Source organism: Cebus imitator, unplaced genomic scaffold (assembly GCF_001604975.1).
Source record: "Cebus imitator isolate Cc_AM_T3 unplaced genomic scaffold, Cebus_imitator-1.0 Scaffold16, whole genome shotgun sequence".
Lineage (NCBI taxonomy): Eukaryota > Metazoa > Chordata > Mammalia > Primates > Cebidae > Cebus > Cebus imitator.
This window is the reverse complement of record NW_016107331.1, coordinates 11,501,329-11,521,768: the sequence shown is the minus strand read 5'-3', so window position 1 is coordinate 11,521,768 and position 20,440 is coordinate 11,501,329. Positions and strand designations below refer to the sequence as shown.

The 20,440-nt window shown below is 34.3% G+C and overlaps 1 protein-coding gene across 4 annotated transcripts in view; it reads right to left on the bottom strand.

The window, feature by feature from the left end:
• ADGRV1 (adhesion G protein-coupled receptor V1) overlaps nucleotides 1-20,440 on the bottom strand; it is a 564,714-nt gene that overhangs the window by 182,634 nt on the left and 361,640 nt on the right. For all 4 annotated transcript variants that reach the window (XM_037731465.1, XM_037731468.1, XM_017508574.2 and 1 more), the window contains 2 exons: nucleotides 16,060-16,176; nucleotides 3,399-3,577 (listed from right to left, as the gene is read on the bottom strand). In XM_037731465.1, coding sequence (XP_037587393.1) covers nucleotides 3,399-3,577; nucleotides 16,060-16,176 — 296 coding nt within the window. The remainder of the gene's footprint in view (nucleotides 1-3,398; nucleotides 3,578-16,059; nucleotides 16,177-20,440) is intronic.

The window sequence follows — 20,440 nt, the reverse complement described above, 5'->3', positions numbered from 1 at the left end:
AAAAAAAAAAAAAAAAAAAAGAAAAAAAACCATATATTCAAAGGTACCAAAATAAGAGATCACGGGAAACATCAAGGAAGACAAGGGAGGAGAGTGGGAAGAATGATTTGGTTCAGCAGTTTAGTGTCAAACCATGGATGACCTATCAAGCTATGATCTTGAAGGTAATGAAAGGCAACTGTTGGGTTTTAAGCATCAGAGTGATACGATAATTTGCATATTTCAGAATTTAATGAATAGATTATAAAATGAAGAAATTAGAGATGGGGCGCAAGTTAGGAGGCAACCCAACATACCAAAGAAGATAGAAGCTGAACTTGAGAGGGAGATGAAATAAGAGATGACGGTTGAAATGAGAAACTAGATTAAGAAGGCAAACATTTAGGAGTTAGGCTAGAAAATAATTTGTGATTATAGAATATTGCGTGTAAGGTGAAAGAAAGAGAAAGTAACTTGAGTTCACAGCCTGTGTATGTGGGTGGATAGTGGACATTTCATAGAGTATGTGGGTCAAAGCATTTTAGGATATCAATTTTAAACATACTAAATAGGAAAGAGCTGTGTATTACTCTGGTAAAGATGTTTATAAAACATCTGAATATATAATATAGATATGGAGCTCAGAAAAGTGTTTTATAGGCTAGAGACACAACTTCAGGGGGTTATCATAGAAAGTGGCAAACCATAATAATAGATAACAATGCATAGAGAGAAAAGTAGGCCCAAGTCAGCACTTAGGAACACAAATATTTAAAGTGTTTTCACTGCTATTTACTATTACTGCTTTCCATAAAAAATTTAACCCTAGATTATATAAATTATTTGGCAAAATTTTTGTCTTTGGCTGTATTTAATCAGTAATACTTAACCAGCGTATTACTATTTAAAATGCAGATATGCACACTTTCTATAAAATCCATCTTAAAATACTGAACTATATTTAATGAAACAGCTTGTAGATGATTTATAATTCCATCTAGAATAATCAGAAAAAATAAAGTAAAATCAACCAAATAAAACCATTTGTTTGAAGGCACTGGAAAGTTGTTGAGGCAGCCATGATTTAAGAGGCCAAGCTTGTAAAGAAGACAAGCTGGTTGAAATCAGTGCTATATTCAGCATACCACTTTTCCCTCCAGGGTATCTGCCTATTAATACTTGGAGAAGAAAGACTGACTGAAAATTCAGGACTAGGAAAGATGCTGAGAGTCATGGAAGCCAGCGGAGCATCTGGTAATCTCAAAGAGCTAAGGAGACAAAAATTAGACTTCAAAGCTGGCAAGAAAGAGAACTTGAGAAAACGCATTCCAGAAAGAAGTGAACAAGATACTTGGAGATTTTCCCCTTGAGGCATTTAAAAAATTCTTAGCTCTTCCATAGGGGAAGAGCATAGGAGACAAGCAAAATGCTACGAAGTAACCACTGCCCAACAGAGGAGCCATTAGCTCACACAACCATAAATCCTACCATGACCTCTAGAGAAATGGTATGTTTTAAAATGATGATATAGGTATACAATATTTAATATAAATAATGTATCAGTTTATATCCTTAAATTAAAATAGAATATTAAAGAAATAGAATATTTACAAGATAGAATGAATTCATATGGGAATGACTTAGGAATATTTTTTGTGAGTTAAGGAGAAAAGTAACCTGTAGTGCAATAGTTAGACACTCTGGTCTAATAATTCTTTAAGATTAAAATCAGGTAGCAGTAATTATAATGTATTTTTCACTTCACTTATAATTCACGTGGTCACAGAGAACATTTGGCAAAAGCTTAAGAAGGCAAATAGTTTCAGTAAGTTCATTTGGACGTTCTTTGATCATAGTTTATTTCTCCCTTTAAAAATCCTTTTAAAAGGATCAAGAGAGTTTTTTCTAATTAATATTACATTCATTGGGTTCATTTAGCAAGTCTGGATGGGTACACATGTAATGTGTTTTATTTCCTAAAACTAAGTAAGTCCTGTCTTGCCAGGGAGCTCATGAAAGGAATGGTCTGTCAGCCACCATAGCTTGCTTCATGGTTACTTTGCATGTCACAAAGAATGATGTAGAATTTTCTGAAATTAATCCTGGCAGCCCACGATTTAAATTAATGCAAGGGGTGGTAAAATGTAAAAAATCATAATATAATTCTGAGAAGATGCCATTGTTTCTTTTTAGAAGAATACAGCAATGCAGACTTGTGTATGCATAAAATACATTATAATATTATAATCAGTATGAAGGAGTCTTCTTAAATCTCAATAAAAAGAATTACAAAAATGTATATTATATATGTGTTGTGTTTGCATGTTTGTGTGTGTATATTGTGTGTTTGAGTGTGTGTTTTACATAGCTAGTCTCCATCTGAATGTGTTATGGGGTATGTGTCTGTGATTGCCTATCATGAAATACATTTGTATATATCAATAACAAGTAATTATTCAGTATATAATTGATCAGAAGCAATAATTCTATTAAAATGACTTCTGCTGATACACTTTAACTTTCAATATTTTTAATGTCTATTAACTAATTTTATCTTCATAATAACCTGTGAGATAATTATGTAATACTGTCTTCATAAGACTGTGAATAGGCTATTTTTTCTTATTTAGAATTTTACTTTTTCTCTTTCTTACACCAAAGGAGTTGTTTGAGCTTTATTAATGCAAAGTGTGTTTCCACCCCCTATATGTGGAGCTAATAAGAGGGTCTCAGTGGTTCTCAAAGCTACAAGATACCAGATTTAGGATTAAGTCACACACACACACACACACACACACACACACACACACACACACACACAGTGTGTGTGTGTGTGCGCGCGCGCGCGTATGTGTATAAAAAAGTGTTAGATTTCAAGATTAAAAGGATATTTTAACAAGAATATCTAAGACCAAGTTGACCTTGTCTTGTTCCTATGCACTTCTGCAGACACTCTCCATTCACTGTGATATAGTCATTTGGTACATTTGATATTCAGGGATTTTATGGGTGATGGTGGCTGCTATCACCCTCTCTCACCAAAAACACACTGCTTAATGTGCCACACCCCAGATATTTTCAGTAATCCTTTATCAAAAATTTCACAATGCCCTGATTTTGCTAAATATTATTGTTTGCCTCAATCTAATAAACTAAATGCTAAGGTACAAATTACCATTAACTGTTTGATCCACCAACTCACTTGAGAAAACTGCATCTATCAAATAAACTTGAGAGGCCACAGTTTCCTATTTAAAAGAGTAATTAATTAAATAGAGCTTCAGACGGTGTGGCAGGAAAGCAAAGGTCTTCCTGGTACTTAGCCAGTCATAGCTCTTATGTAACTGCTTCCACTGTCTACTAATAAACGTGCTTAGGTACATGAAAGCTAGGGCAATGTGTTGCGTGGATGTACTTACAGGTCACCATGAATGAGTCCATAGATCTGTGACATGCTCTGATGATAGATTCCTCTCAAAATAACTATGAGGAGAATCATCACAAAAGCTGGTAGTCCCCAGCTCAGAAGGAAGAACAGCAGATATCTCCTCTCTGTGTGCTCATCGTTCATCACCAGCACGTACCAGAAATTCACAGACTAAAAAGAAAACAAGATAAAGTGAATAGGCTCTTCTTTAATGGCACAGAACACAAACTCATCTGGCTTAGACAGTAAGTTACCGACCAACAAAGGGCAGTTGTTATTTACTTAATAATTAGTTTTGATTATTTTGTTGTTGTTAGTTCATATTCTTTCACACATTCAAGAAATTCGGGATACCTCAAAATTCTGGAAACACAGGGAAATATTTAGTTGATTTATTGTATTTTTATTTGCCTTAATTTGCTCTGATTTACTCTCAGTTACAATCTTCTATAATTGTTTTATAAATGTGTCTTTGAAGAAACAGACACTGATATGCAAACCTACTTCCCATAAGAGCTTTCAGGTGATAATGATGTAAAGAGCTCTATATTTTGAAACTTATTGGCGAGTTTTATTTTTTGAGGGCCTATCACATGGCAGGGCCAGATAATGTTTAGTGGGGAAATAATGGTGAAGATAATCTTGGTCTCAGTGTCCAGTAGAAGACATAGACAAACAGAAAATGATTGCACAGAGAGAAGGTACTACAGTGGGGTTTGCTTTGTGGTCCCTGTGTCTCAGTTTATATCTCACCCTTTTGTTCATTCACATGACAAATATTTATTGAGTGCTTACTAAATTTCACAGACTAGTGTAGGCACTGGGGATACAGCAGTGAAAGAGATGGGGTGGTATTTACTTTCTTGAATCTTAGTTTCCAAATAAGTGGGCACTAAATAAGGGCAATATTTCTTTTATATTATATCACATCTTTATCTGTGACTTCTAATTGAGATAAAACATATAAACAGGCTAAGTATGTAGAGAGTGAGGGGGGACGAAGGGATGAGGGGACGCATTAAACAGAGTAAGAAAACTGAGGCCTATAAATATGTTGTTGGCTCCAAATCCCACACCTAACTTGTATCTAAGTCTTCTAGTGTCTTCTTTCCATGAGGAATGCTTATATTTAATTATCATTTAGTACACTAACAATATTGAAGGTCATGCCATACATATTTCAAACGGCAATATCTATTACCTGGATAAATCTTCCTTCTCAATTTTGTATGGTGGAAAGAGTATGAGTATAAATGAATTATGTATTATATCTATATAATTATATCTCTATATACTTCATTCATACTCATGAATGTTATACTTTAAGTGGATAATCTTGGGCAAGTGACATTTTCAGAACCTCAGTTTCATGTGTACAAGGTTACTGTAAAGATTAAATGAGATATTATGTGTAAAGTGCTGAGCACATATATAGTCAATGCTGGAAAATGTGACTGCCTCTCTTAAATATCCTATTAGGAGGTCGGACAGTGTGAAAGACAAAAGATAAATACTTTTCTATTTGAAAAATAAGCATTCCTAACATTTGTGGGAAGGCTTTCAGATGTTTTATTTACTGAGGCTTCTGAGTAAGATTCTATCTTTACCAAATTAGCCTTGAGGGATTAGTATTAGGCTAAACCAGGGAAGGATAAGAATGTTTGTTTACTTAGAGATTTGTGTCTCTGAATTTTATTTCCTGCTAGCACTCCATATCTTTATGTACATTTGCTTATGTCTGTAATTATGAAGCACGATTTGAGTTGTTGCTCAAGTAAATTTGTTCCAACTCATTTTTAAAAATTATTAGATCTAACATTTTGTTTTTCTTCTTTCTATAATTAGTATAGGGATCTGGACTCAAATAAGTGGGGTTGTGTCAAGTGTTGTCGCTGAAGTAATCAATACTGCCTGTTAAAGAATGAAAATTCATACAAAGCAAGGGTCATTGATTAATCCATCTTCTAAACAAAAGTACTAATTATTTATGTTGGGTAGATACTTGTGTGCATCCACGAACATGATAACTCAATGGGGTACAGTAGGTGGATGAGTCAAGGAGGAGGGTACAAATTGGTAAACGACTCTAAGTTGATTCATCATGATAAAGACTGAGACATTTTCAAAATGTCTGCTTTTATACAGATGGACATTAGTTCCATCAGTTAGAACCACTCAACCTTTCAGCAGCTGTCTGACCTTGACCACAGGCTCAGATAAGACTGAGACAAATGGAATTGTTAGATTTATACATGCAGTGTTTCTGTCCCAAAGAGCTCAAGGCACAGTGTGGCTGAATTATTGAATACTTGGTTAAGCAAAACAAGCTTCAAATATCATGAACTTTTGTGAATTATAAATAAAAAATAATTTAAATTTCTTCTTAAAAGAATATAATCACTGAAATATACTCTAAGAGAAGTATTTCCTGTAACATATCATTTTTAAAGCTATGGACTAGAAATACTAGAATGTTATGCAACAACATTTAATTATTCTAGAAACAATACATGGCCCACACATAAGATTTGTGTTGACTAGCTCATTACAAGTTTGACTTGAATTTTATTTGAATGTAGTGTGGTAGGCACTTTTTGGTCACATGCCTTGCTCATGAGCACCCTTTTTCCAAACCCTGCCCCTCGAACCCTCCTTCTACCACATGTAGAGTGGGGCTCAGTGTGCTCGGTGTACTCCCTGATGCTGCTCCCCCGGGCACAGCTGATTTGATCAGGGGAGAAGCCTGGCCCAGCCTGAGCCAATCATCTCTACATGGAATTCCTTGATGTTCCAAGACAGTCTAAGCTGGTCCACTGAAGTAAGAGGACACAGAAAGGGGGCGGCTATGAGCACAGTGAAGCAGAGGTCTGCTAGTAGAGAAGAATGGACAAAGCCTTCCATTCTTGCTCACAGTCCCTTGTGAGGTCCAACTGTAGGTACAGTTCTTAGGTTCAATGAGTTATCCAATATGTCTTTACAATTTCATTGTTTGTTTACATTAGCTCAACTTAGTTAACGTAGTTTTTCTTTCTTCTTCTGCCAAAAAATTCAATGAGATATATTAATGTATTGCTTTCCCAAAGTAGTGGGGTTAAAATCTCCAGTTACTACCATTTTTTTTTTTTTAAAAAAAAAAACAAAAGAAGACGGTGGAGCATTTGACTACACATACAGTATGTTCTCACTTAACATTGTCAATAGGTTCTTGGAAACTGCAACTTTAAGTAAAAGAAAGTATTATGAAACCAATGTTAACATAGATTAAATGATATAGACAAGAGTTAAGTTCCTTTAGCATGTTTCTGGTCACAAAACAATGACCAATCTTCTAAGTAAAGACCTAAATACTTCTCGTATTAAACACTGAAATAAGCGTGACCTATACATATCTTTAAGAAAGATTGATAAAAATTAGTGCGATGATTATTTTTAAAAAATTATCATTTTTTAGAGAAAGAGTCTTGCTCTGTCACCCAGGTTGAAGTGCTGCAGTGGCATGATCATAGCTCACTGCAGCCTTGAAGTCCTGGGCTCAAGCAATCCTCCCACCTCAGCCTCTCGAGTGGTAATTATTTTACCCAGGTTTTGGTGAATCAATGAGTGGCTGTGGTTGTCGTGATGGTGGGTTAAATCAAGGAATAAATATTTGCAAAGTGAAATTTAATAACTCTAAACATTAGTATATTAGAACTACCATCTTCTTATTTTCATTGTTGCTTATCAGGAAAGGATGGTGTACTCTTGAATCCTCACACGTCTCACAATTACCAGCATATCGTGATCACCTAGGGACTGTACTTGGAAGTACTTAATTAAAAGCCCATTTTAATAAATGTAAAGAAAACTATGTAATGCTATTTTTGAAAATTCCCTATTACAAACAGAATCTATATAAATACAGAAAGGGAAGATTTGCAAAGCACTCCTCCAAAAGTAAAGCTCCAAATAAATAATAAATATATTTTTTTAAAAATCTGCAAAATTCAAAAAAACACAATGCTTAGTAACTTGATTTGGGTCTGTGACATGTTTGGCATACATAAACTGCTTTTGGCCACTATCACTTGGCTTCTCTGAGTTTTAATTTCCTCCTATGGTAAAAGGAGAGGTTAAACTTTTAGTTATTAATAATTTCCTAACACTTTGTGATTGATTACTGTGGAAATGACAATTCTTAAGTAAAAAGACATATGGCATGGATGTATACAGACAATGATTTCAGCCACACACAGATTTTACAGATCATCTTGCCATGTCCTTTTATGATGAAACTGTGGCAATGAAAGAACAGCATAGCTTTTTCATCTTCTGGTTAGCTACAGAACTAGGAGTGGAACATAACTCCAAACTGCCTTGTAAAGACTGATTATATTTAAGATTTATTTCTGTAGAAATTGACACAAATAGGCTGGGCACAGTGGCTAACACCTGCAATCCCAGTACTTTGGGAGGCCGAGGTTCTTGAGCCCAGGAGCTCCAGATCAGGCTGGGCAACATGGGGAAACCCCGTCTCTGCAAAAAATACAAAGAATTAGTCAGGCATGATGATGCATGCCTGTAGTCCCAGCTACTCAGGAGGATGAGGCAGGAGGATTGCTTGAGCTTAGGAGGCAGTAGTTGCAATGAGCTGAGATGGCACCACTGAACTCCAGAACAGAATAAGATCGTATCTCAAAAAGAAAAAAAGAAAAGAAATTGACATAAATATTGACAATATTATTATTTACATGAGAGCTTCTTGTCCTCATTTCTTCCTCCACTCGCTTTATATGCCAGTGGAGATATGTTTTACTTGTAGAAGTAAAATGATAGCCTGTTCTGTATCTTCATTTCTTTCCTAAGACTTAAGGAAAGCTTATAAAGGCTTATCAGAATATAAATACCTAAAACAATTGTGAACTGTGGAAGATTAATTTTTCTTTACCTTGTAGTACCTAGTGATATGTTTTGCATGTAATTTTAATTGAGAAATATGAAATAAATGAAGATGTACACAATTTGTTTTCAGTATTTAAAACATTTTATTGACTTCAACAATAATTTTATAATTTGGTTTAATATTTGGTTTAGTTTCCCATAAATATATATATACACCACCTTGTTCAAAAAATAATTTAAATGTTTTAAAATTTTTAATTAGAATGTGTACATAATAGGAATATATTTATGGGGTAGGTGTGATATTTTGATACAGGCATACAATCTTGTAATAATCAAATCAGGGTAATTGGGGTATCCATCACCTCAAGCAGTTATTATTTCTTTGCATTTGAAACATTCTAATTCCACTCTTTTCATTATTTTAAAATACACAATAAATTTTTGTTGAGCACAATCACCCTATTGTGCTATCAAATACTAGCTCTTATTCATCCTAACTATATTTTTGTACCCACTAACCATCACCTCCAGAAAGAATTTTAGGAAGACTCCATAATTTTAGTTGATTTGGCTAGACTCCTAATGAAGGATAAAAGTTAACTGGTGAAAAGTGAAAAACATTGAAGGTAATAGTTTAACAGAGGAAGAATTAAACAAATATTTATTAATTGGTTAATAAATATAGACCAAACATAAAGCTATATATCATTTAATCAAGACTTATCTCCTAGGTTTTACTATGCTGTTTACATCAGAGGAAACAGCATGGGAGAAGTATATTTCTCAGAATTAGTAATTCAGGCTATTGGAATTTAAACTGATTCTGTGTAAGATGCAAACAACCAATTGAAATACCCAGATATTAGTTCAAATATAGATAGTAATAAACTAAAAGCCTGTGTCTAGAAGCTTATTTACTTGCATTCCTACACAAACCTATTTATTTTAACACTTTCCCTACTATTTTTCCCAGCGTCCAAATAGGAGAACTGAAGACATACCTTGTTAAGTGTTTTGACTGTCATAGGCCATAATTATGCTTTCCCATGTTCCATAAACATACATTCATTAGCTTATTCATATATCTTCATATAATGCATATTAGCATATGAGTAAAATATAAAGGAGAAATCCCTTTTATTTTAAAGTTAAAAATAGGCTATTTGAACTCCATAATTCATGGTATATGAAATAAAGATTGGTATCCTGACTGTTGTTTAATATTTGATTAATAATTGTGTTATTAATCAAATATTAAACAATATTTGAATCCTTGAACTGACCTATAGCATGAAGTTTAGTCAGAGATCACAGATGCTATTAATTCTGTCTATTACCATATGCTCTTAATCATTCATTTCAGATGAGAGTCTAAGAAATGTTACCTCTAGTCCTTGTCCCAGTTCTCCTCCCTCTTTCTTAACATTTATTGCATGAAATAAATTGCAATAGTCCTTTCTGAGGACTGGAGAATTCAGTATTTTCTGGGTATGTCATTTTTATCTTGGTGATTACCAGTCTGTTGTTCTTAATACCTTTGATGTTCCCCCAAATTAAATCAATGATGAAGGAGAAACAAGACTAATTTTAGCATTTCCCTTCCTGTTTTGCTATGGTTGGGCTACTAAGTAGCCTTTCTACCAAGGAATAAATAACGTGCATTTTCTTGTTCATAGCCTGGTTATATTGAGAAATTAAGGCACAAGATGTGAATGCTCAAGTACAATTGTAGAATGACTTCTAACCTTATTCTACCTTTAAAAAAATATGTTCTTCAATTAAGCTTTAGTTTCAAAAGAAAAGATATTTCAAATTAAGCTGTGACTCTAGGCATGAGATGAACAGACTACAAGAATAATGCAAGATTTGGATATTTTTCATAATCGATGCCGATTGTAATACAATCATTTAATTTGGTGACAGGAAGTGATCATAAAACTTGTCCAAATGAATATACAGGCAAAAATTATGTGTCTATTTACCTATATCATATACGAATATCTCAAATACTTTACTTGCAATTTATTTACCTCATGATTTTACATGTTTCATGTAGACATGAATAGTAAAGGCATAAATCCTAGGAATTTATTCTACGGATATGGTCCAAGTAAACAAATATTCAGAGTGCAAGGATGTTCAAGGACACATTGTTTACTATAGCAAAAATTAACATAATAACCAAAAAATAATGTAATTTTATCAACTGGAGGCCAGAAAAATGAATTATGTAATAACTATATTATAGAATAGGAAAAAGGTATATCATGCATGGTAAACTTAAAGATGTCCATATATATACACACATACATACCTATACACATAACACAAATATACACTATATGTAAATATACACTATATTTAAATAGATACACTATATATATACACACACTATATATAAATATATGTTCACTATGCATATACAAGAACACATGTGTGTTTATTTATATATTTATAACTATTTGTCTATGCATGGAATATTTATGGAGAGATACACAGGAAATTGGTATTGACAGTAGACAAAAGAATGGAGACTGCAAGAAATAGAAAAGAATGTATTTTTTATTTTATATTTATCTGTAGTATTCAATTCTGTTTTGTACCATTAGTATATGCTATCTCAAAAATGAACAAATCAGAACAGAAGGAAAAATAGAACAAGTAGCAAAACAGAATAAAGATACTTCGTGATTTTAAATTCTCACAGCCAATTTTTTTTTAAAGTAGACACAACCCTGCCTTCTTAAGGAAGTGAGAAATGATTTCAGTAGTTCCATGGAGTGATCTTACATGACAAGCGAACAGAAGGATAATTTGATATCTGTGGCCAAAAATGGAGTTTATGAATTGTTTCCTTTTAAAAAATAAGCAAAATAATTTGTTACTGCATCCTTGTCTTGCACTGTATGACTTCTCTGTCAAAGAAGAGGGAATCCTGGAGCAGAAAATCAAACACCACATGTTCTCACTCATAGGTGGGTGTTAAACAATGAGAACACATGGACACGGGGAGGGGAGTACTACACACCGGGGTCTATTGGGGGGAAATGGGGGAGGCACAGTGGGGGTTGGGGAGTTGGGGAGAGATAGCATGGGGAGAAATGTCAGATATAGGTGAAGGGGAGGAAGGCAGCAAATCACACTGCCATGTGTTTACCTATGCAACTATCTTGCATGTTCTTCAAATGTACCCCCAAACCTAAAATGCAATAAAAAAAAAAAAAGAGAAAAAAAATAAGAGGGAAGCCTGGAGAAACAGTGGCAAGGCTGTTATTTATGGAGCCTGCTATGAGCCATGCATCTACTTTAATAAGAGGTTAAAGGTTCTCCAGCTTGCTAAAGCTTTGCAGCTAGTTAGTGTCCACACTCAAAATCAGACCTCTTTCCACTACATGAAGCTTATTCTCTTCCATTTAAAACAACGTATAAATTATATTGGAAAAGCGGAGTATGCAAGATGTTTTTAAATGTATGAAATTTTAGCCACAACATATTATCTTTTATATATATATATATATATATATATATATATATATATATATATATTGTACTTTAGGTTCTGGGGTACATGTGCAGATCATGCAGGATTGTTGCATAGGTACATACATAGTAATGTGGTTTCCCTCCATCACCCTGTCACCTATATCTGGCATTTCTCTCCATGTTATCCCTCCCCAATCTCACTACTCCCTGCTGTCCCTCCCCTAGTCCCCCACAACAGACCCCAGTGTGTGATGCTCCCCTCCATGTCCATGTGTTATCATTGTTCCACACCTGCCTATGAGTGAGAACATGTGGTGTTTGATTTTCTGTTCTTGTGTCAGTTTGCTGAGAATGGTTTCCAGATTCATCCATGTCCCTACAAAGGACACAAACTCAACTTTTTTTATGGCTGCATAGTAGTACATGGTGTATATGTGCCACATTTTCCTTGTCCAGTCTATCATGGATGGACATTTGGGTTGGTTCCATGTCTTTGCTATTGTAAACAGTGCCACAATGAACATACATGTGCATGTGTCTTTATAATAGAACGACTTACAGTCCTTTGGATATATCCCCAGTAATAGGATTGCTAGGTCAAATGGAATTTTCTATTTCTAGGTCCTTGAGGAATCACCACTGTCTTCCACAATGGTTGAACTAATTTACACTCCCACCAACAGTGTAAAAGTGTTCCTATTTCTCCACATCCTCTCCAGCATCTTTTGTCTCCAGATTTTTTAATGATCACCATTCTAACTGGCATAAGATGGTATCTCAATGTGGTTTTGATTTGCATTTAACATATTATCTTAACAAATAATATTGGTAAATGTGTACAGAGTATGCAGTCTGTACAATGGTATCCCAGACACCATTTCAAGCTCATTCTATATATTAACTCATTTTATCTTTTCACAGTTTGTAAAGAGAGGTACTGTTATTACAGCTTAAGTTTTCAAATAAGAAACTCTATGCTCAGAGAGTTTATGTAACTTGTTTACCAATAAAACTTATCCTAATATTCTAAAATACAATCTAACTTTACCATAAGGTACTGAAAGTATAGGATATAAAAGTAAAATAATCTTCAAGATAAAGTCATTTAAATGTATTTATTCTAAGACTGAAGATATGATGCAGATAAAAATAAACATGAACAATTCTGGCATGTTTAACCCCATAATTACGAATTAATGATTAATGTATTGTCATTATAAGCTATGCACAGTTATATGTAGTATCACATTCTCTCCTATATTACTAAAAAAAAAAAATGAAGTAGAATCATTAAAGTAAAAAATTATCCCAATTCAACGAATAGGATTGAACTAATAACAGTCTAACCTTCTATACAATGTTTTTTAAATGGATTTTAGAAAAAAACAGATTTTGGCAGTCACTATTTTATAAATGGGAAAATGTAGGTTAGTGCAGTGACAACCTCTGATCATAAAATAATTCATTAAAAGTAACCTAACTAGAATTCAGAACTTATTGACTTTGTCCCTTGTGGTCACACCACAAACCATGAAAAATATGTGGTGTACCATCTGAAATACATTAAACTTCACTGGTACTTTAAATAGTTTCCCTAAGCCATTCGCTATTCAGAAATCTAACCGGTCTGCTAAATGTGAATCAGCCACAATCATGTTTACCTAACTCGAAGAAGAGATGTAGAATACACCAATCTTCATGAACTTGGGTGAAATCTTATATATGATTTTGTCTAATGCTCCCTGAAAGCAGGAAATCCATCTAAAACATGTTTGAAAGTTGGTCATTTCCCTCTCAATATATTTCAGTGATTGAATTCACTCTACTTTTGGAAAAGTCTTTTCAACTTTGAGAGTTTTACTGGCTATGAAAATTCCTAACCTGAATCAAAAATTTCCTTCCCTACTTTTTGACCCATTTGCTCTGGTTCTGCCAAATGGAGCTACACAGTCCACCCTTTCCTGTAGTAGCCTTTTCGGTATTTGTAGACAGCCATCACACCTTCCTAAATTCTTTCCAGGTTAGTTATGTCCAGCTGCCTCAAAGTTTCTTAGAATGGTTGTTTTCCAACTTCTCATTGGATATTTAATGTTCCTGCTGAAACATGACCCATGAGAGTGGTTGCTGTGTCCCAAAATAGTCTGAATTTTATAGATTACAGTGTAAACCATGTCTGCTTCCATACCGCTATCAATGCAACCTAGGTGTGTGTTGTTTTTGTAGTTACCATAGCTACTATTGTTAAGTGTTCTGGTCAGCTATTTGACTGCTGTTGAGTTTATGTTAAATTATAATTTTGGGTAATTTACATTAACTTCCATCAGATGATGTCTCTTTCACTCTAGTTTTTAACTTATCACAGTACAGTTTCTCTTTATTGGCTCTACCTGGAATCTTAATGCAGGTAGCTCTGTTGCAGCTGTCCTTTTAGTTCTGTATCACGTGCATAGCTGATAAGCAATTTCCTGTGTTTTCATCCAAGTCATGAATCAAAAATTCTGAATAGGTCAGGGACATGGACCAAGACCTTCAGCATAGCACTGGGGACCTCAATCCAGACAGATAGATAACAACATGAATAGGGCACATTTTGAAAAGTTTAATTAAGATAAACTCTTAAAGAATTTGACAATCAGAAAATCTTGCAAATGTTATTCTAATTTCAGCAGATATGTAAGTTTTATGTTATATGGTTTAAATTTACTTTTACTTGTAGATTTTTTTGAGGGGGGAGCTTGAAAACACCATAAATTTTCCATGATTAGAACTGCTCCAAGAACTGTATAATATTAATAATAATTCTATGAGTTAGGAATTATTATCCCTATATGAGGATTTAGAACCAAATATTGGAGAGAGTTAATAGCTTGACTGAGCTTACACAGATAGTGGAAAGGTGGAATTCAAGCCCAGATCCAGGGTGCCACTTGTTTCAACTAGTTCTATTAGTTAAGTAGCTCAGTTCTCTTCTTCAGCCCCTACTATCATATCATACTGGAGAAAACAACACTTCCTTGAGCCTGTGTCGTATTCTCTCATAATATCACCACCTCACTTTCTTCCTCCTTTTATCATTATTTCACTGTTGCTACATAATCAAGTCCCACAACCTTCTTCTTTAACAAGATAAAAGAATATGCAAGGGCCTGAATGCATCTGTCTTCATAAAATAGTTCACATGCATACTCGGAAACACTGTGTTACATGAAAATCTTAACAATACCATTACGTAGAATGCATTATCAAAGGCAGCATTTCAGTTGAGCCATTTAATTAGTGACATATACTGCGTCCTCCTCTCACTTTGGCCTCTTTATCAACCAAATCAGCATAGAATAATGGAGAGAATTTGGGATTTTAGTATGAAAAGGAGAATTGAAATTTCTCCCCCAACATTTACTAGCTCCTCGGGTGAGTATGCTAGGACTCTGTTGGTCTCACTCTATACCTTCTCCTCAAGTAATCACTTCCAAACCAATGGCTCCATTTTCCAACTCTAAGCCAATAACTTCCCCAGACATTTCTAAAGTGCAGGCCTCTCTTCTGAGCTTTAGCTTCATGTATTCCCCTTTCCTAAAAGTTCCCACTGGAGGTCTCATAGGCGCTTCACATTCAGCATGTCCCAAATGAGACTCACGAGCTCTTCCCCATTGTCCAGTGTTCATAACTTCAGCTACCGCTACCCACCACATACACAGGCCAGAAATTTAGGAAGCATCCTGGGTTCCACCTTCTGCATTCCTCAGAACCAAGCTCTACATCCTATAGTTCTAATTTTAATAAATCTCCAAAGCAGTCTTTGCTTCTACTGCTACCTCTCTAGTTCACGCTACCATGATTTCCCTGTGGCTACAGCTAAATCTGCTTAATAGGTTCTCCTAGACACTCTTTCCTGTCTTGAATTCACTACAAACAAGGAGATCTTTCTAAAATCTAAATTTTATCATGTCACTCCTTGGCTTAAAATCATTCTGTTACTTTTTCCAGAAAAAATGTTCGAATTTCCTACTGTGCTTTATAGGACTCACATTGCAGACCTCATCTCTAACCACTCCCGTGTTTCCAATCCTACTAGATTTCCATAATTTCTTCAAACTCACAATGCTCTCTAATGTTGTACAGCTTACAGGGTGTATTTTTTGTTTGTTTGTTTGGATTTATATCCTGAGAATGCACTGATGGATATATGGAATTACTTCTACTTCAGTACAGAGTAGCAGATATTAAGACCACTCCACCCAGATTCATTAAAAGATGAAAGGGGCGGGGAGAGGGAATGAGGTACCAACCTGAATGAGCATCCAGCTAAACTGGCAAAGATACAGGTAATGTGTGACAGCAGCCATAGCTGAGCAGCTCTCCTCGCTGAGTTGGGGACTTGTATATGCAGACGCCAGAAACAGAATCTGTAAGAAACAGATACTTCTATTTTTAAAATATGCTAAAATTGATGAAGAATATTAAGAAAGTAAACGGCTTTCTTATCTAAATCTATGACTCAGCGATTCAACGGGAAAGTAAGTTGACCTGTTGCCCAAACTGATACAACTAAGAGTCATTCTAAAAATGGCAATATATGGATTTTTATATTTCTAAGAAATAATGAATGATATGAAATTATGCTACATGTTGCTCTAGGCTCTCGAGAAAATTCTCAAAGTAAATCTGTTCTTATTGCCAGACAAAAATCCCATGAAATACATTTATTTTAGCTAAGTAGAAAATAGTGGAAATACCACTCTTTGTATAAATCAAAGCTAATGGGAGAGAAAAGAAAGAGTAATAAAATCTTTGACTTTACCAACACCTGCAGCCTCTTGCCAGGAAGTAACATAGATAACAAAACAGACTTAAAATGAGTTTAAAAAATTCAAATTCTATGATTATCCTAATCCTTGGATTTTTATTTCAAGTGCCTTTGAGCCTTTGTTCAAAAGTCACAAGGAGGCCTCTCTTGACCACACTATTTAAAATTGCACCCTGCTTTTTAATTTCCTTCTCACACACATACTTCCGCTAACTCTACTTTCTCTCTCTCTCTCTCTCTCTCTCTATTTTTTAAACGAGCACACATCACCTTCTAACATGCTCTGTAATTTTTTTTTTTTTGGCTGTTAGTCTTACCTCCTAAAACATAATCCCTGCAAAGACAGGATTGTTGACTGTTTTACTCACTAATGTATGACTGTTTTACTCACTAATGTAACCCAGGCACCTAGCACATGGCAGGTACTCAGTAATACTTGCTGAGTAAATGAGCAAATTAAGTGAAAGACTGTGATTTCTATCCTTTTGTGTTTTCTCCAATAAATGACTACCATGTCAAATATTGCAATGATGAGTGTAGATGGCAGGAGAAAACTTGGAGCAATAATATTGTCCTATAAATTCTCAGTGAATAAACTCTGGCTCTCCCTTACAGACAGGAATCAACTTTTTGACTATACTTTCAGGGGCTACCACTGTGCCTGGAATATAGAGGTGATCCATAAATGTTTATTATTAAAAGAATGAATGATTTATTCCAAAAGGACAGAGGAGAAAATGAATTCCCTTATGCCTTAAAACCTCTCAACTTCCAAAAAGAAAACATGAATGCCTTTAATACCATTTGACTTTATTTAAAAAAATAAATAATATGCTCAAAAACAAATAAGACCATGGGACAAAAAGTTGTTTAAATTTCAGGTGAAATATACACCTCCCAATCCTCTTGTTATCAAGGACATGTCCCTTAACTCCCCTTGAAAATTTCTGCTCAAGTGTATTGGTAGGGCAGCATCCCTGTGGTAAATTTGCTAGGATCTTCAGTGACACTTTGTATGTTCCCAGCAACTCAATTTCACAATGGAAGATGCACCTTAACCTTATTCTTTAGTCAACTGCATAAAGCCCAACATGCTAATTAAAAATTAATCTATTATTAATAATTATAAATTACCAATAATATAATTGATATTAACTGTAAATTAATCTGCAATATGTATCTCATGTCATGCTGAAGTGACTCTTTCTTCTCACAAATTATTCATTGAGTACCTTCTGTACTTGATCAAATACAGAATGAAAATATTCTTTTTTTTTAAGCTATGGACACTGAACAAGTCATTTTCTCCTTATAATTCCATCATCAATAATAGAAGGAAGTTGGAAAAAAATCAACTCTAAAATCCCTTTCTACTCCAGGACTCCAGAATAATTTTTAAAATGAGAAGTACCTTGATTCAACTTTCTTTCTTTCTTTTTTTTTTTTTTTTTTTGAGACAGAGTTTCACTCTTGTTACCCGGGCTGGAGTGCAATGGTGTGATCTCAGCTCATCGCAACCTCTGCCCCCTGAGTTCAAGCAATTCTCCTGCCTCAGCCTCCCAAGTAGCTGGGACTACAGGTGCACACCACCATGCCCAGCTGATTTTTGTATTTTTAGTAGAGACAGGGTTTCACCATGTTGACCAGGATGGTCTCAATCTCTTGACCTCGTGATCCACCCGCCTCGGCCTCCCAAACTGCTGGGATTATAGGCGTGAGCCACCCGCGCCCGGCCTTGATTCAACTTTCTATTTACTTAGCCCTGGATTTGGTACATTTGTAAAACACACTATTAAAAATGATGCATGCCAGCATTTAAAGCAGAAAATAGAAATTTATGTAACATTATTTTCTGGCAATCTGGTACAAATAAGTTCCCTTAAAAAATTAAGCCCACAAATTCACCTTTCTAGAACACACCACCATATAGCTTTTGAATTATTAGAGACTATGCTTAGATTTCCCTTGACTTTATTGTCTAACTTTATCATTTATTCTGACCTTTATTATAGGTCATAAACCAAACTTTCCTAAATTCCACAATTATTCCTTGAACACCTTCTATGCACTAAGCACTGGAACTATGACTTAAGATTATGGTATGGTTTAGCCAAAAAACAAAACAAAACAAACAAACAAAAAAACAGACAAAAAGAAAAACCAAAAAGATTAAAAAAAATCATTTTAACATTTCAAGTTCTGTCTTTTTACAAAGGTGCATCTATTTCCATAAAGTCTTTATAAATGTACTTAACAATAAATTCAAGCTTATCTAATTCAGATTCTATTATATGGATTATGTTGAAGTTTACTTGGTAGTTTTGGTCTAATCAACATAAATAGGGCGTTATGTAATAAAACAGTGTAATCCAATTTATAATTGAATATGTTTAGCTTTAAGCATTCTATGAAACTATTTATAAGTATATGCTAACTTTTATAATTCTTTTCTTTTTCAGTATGTTTTCTTTGAAGCAACTAAATCAGTATAGGATCTTGTTTAAAACTGTATTTACTTTTCAGAATGGTTTTAACAATCAAAATTCTATTCTTAAGGTATGATTTCATATTTTATTATATTCTGATCTCCTTTTCTAAATTATAAGATCAGTTACAAATCTACTTTTGTAAACCATGCAAGTTGTTCCAGATTATTATCTAAATTATGGGAACTGCTTCTGTCTGTACAGGAGATTAGTCAGCAAGAGGAGGCTGTGCTGTCACAATGCACATTGCTATAAAAGGGATGTGCAAAGAATACTTGGAGAACTAGGTATTATATGTGACCAGGCCTACTCAACATTTCATTAACTTAATTTAAGATAGAAATAAAATGAAATCAAGTAAACAAAATAAATAAAATTTCCCAGCATAGTTAGCTGTCTCTTTTTTAAGGATACATAACCTAAAAATAGATGGAGTTTCATCATTGTTTTTTTATTGAAACACAGAGATTACCAGAAAAAAAGGTTATGTTCGCAGTCAGTTCTCTGAAAGCATTAAGTGGAACATGATAACAGAAAAAAAGCAATTTTTCAAAGGTTCTAAGTTGTTCTGATTTATTCAGTATGAATGAGTGCTTAATTATCCACTATCCACAAAGTATTGTGCTAGGCAAGAGGAAGTATCTGAAGGCAGAAAACTGCTGTATACCAGCATGGTGCTACATATTTTATCTTGTTCTTTTGTGTATAACTCACATATTAGTGACATGAAGCCATTATTGTTTTTATCCCAATTAAATAAATAACAAAGGAAGATCTATGGGATAATTAACATGTTAAAAGGTCCTTAAACAAGTTTTAAAGTTAAATTGGGATTCAAATTCTGGCATCCTGATTTGCAGAACTAGCATTCTTTCTTATACACCAGGCCACTGCCTACAAAGCTAAATCAAGCACAGTCCCCACTCTGATGGGACTGTGTCACTGTTTCTCAATTACGTTTACTCCATGGCCCACCACAGGCTCATAATGACAATTGAATATAATGTCAATAGCAAACAGAATACTATTCTCAATTCCATTTTGATATAACATATATACAACTTAACTAAAGAGAAAATAAAAATATATTTCTTCCCCCAAAATATCTGAGATATTCTCTTTTTAAAATGACTTATAAAAATTCTCTGTTTATTCTGATTGCTTAGAGCTCTGCTGTGCCAGCCAATGAAGGAAATGAAGAGTAAACACTTTTTCAGAAAACTTAAATATGCAGCACGTGTCTCTGTTGCTTGGGCTAAATAATGACAAATATTGGTTTTCCTATAAACCTCAATTCTCAGTACTCCTTAATATATATACCCTCTTCCCTCAATTTACTATGGATACTCTCACTCCTTTCCCTATGAAATTATTCTT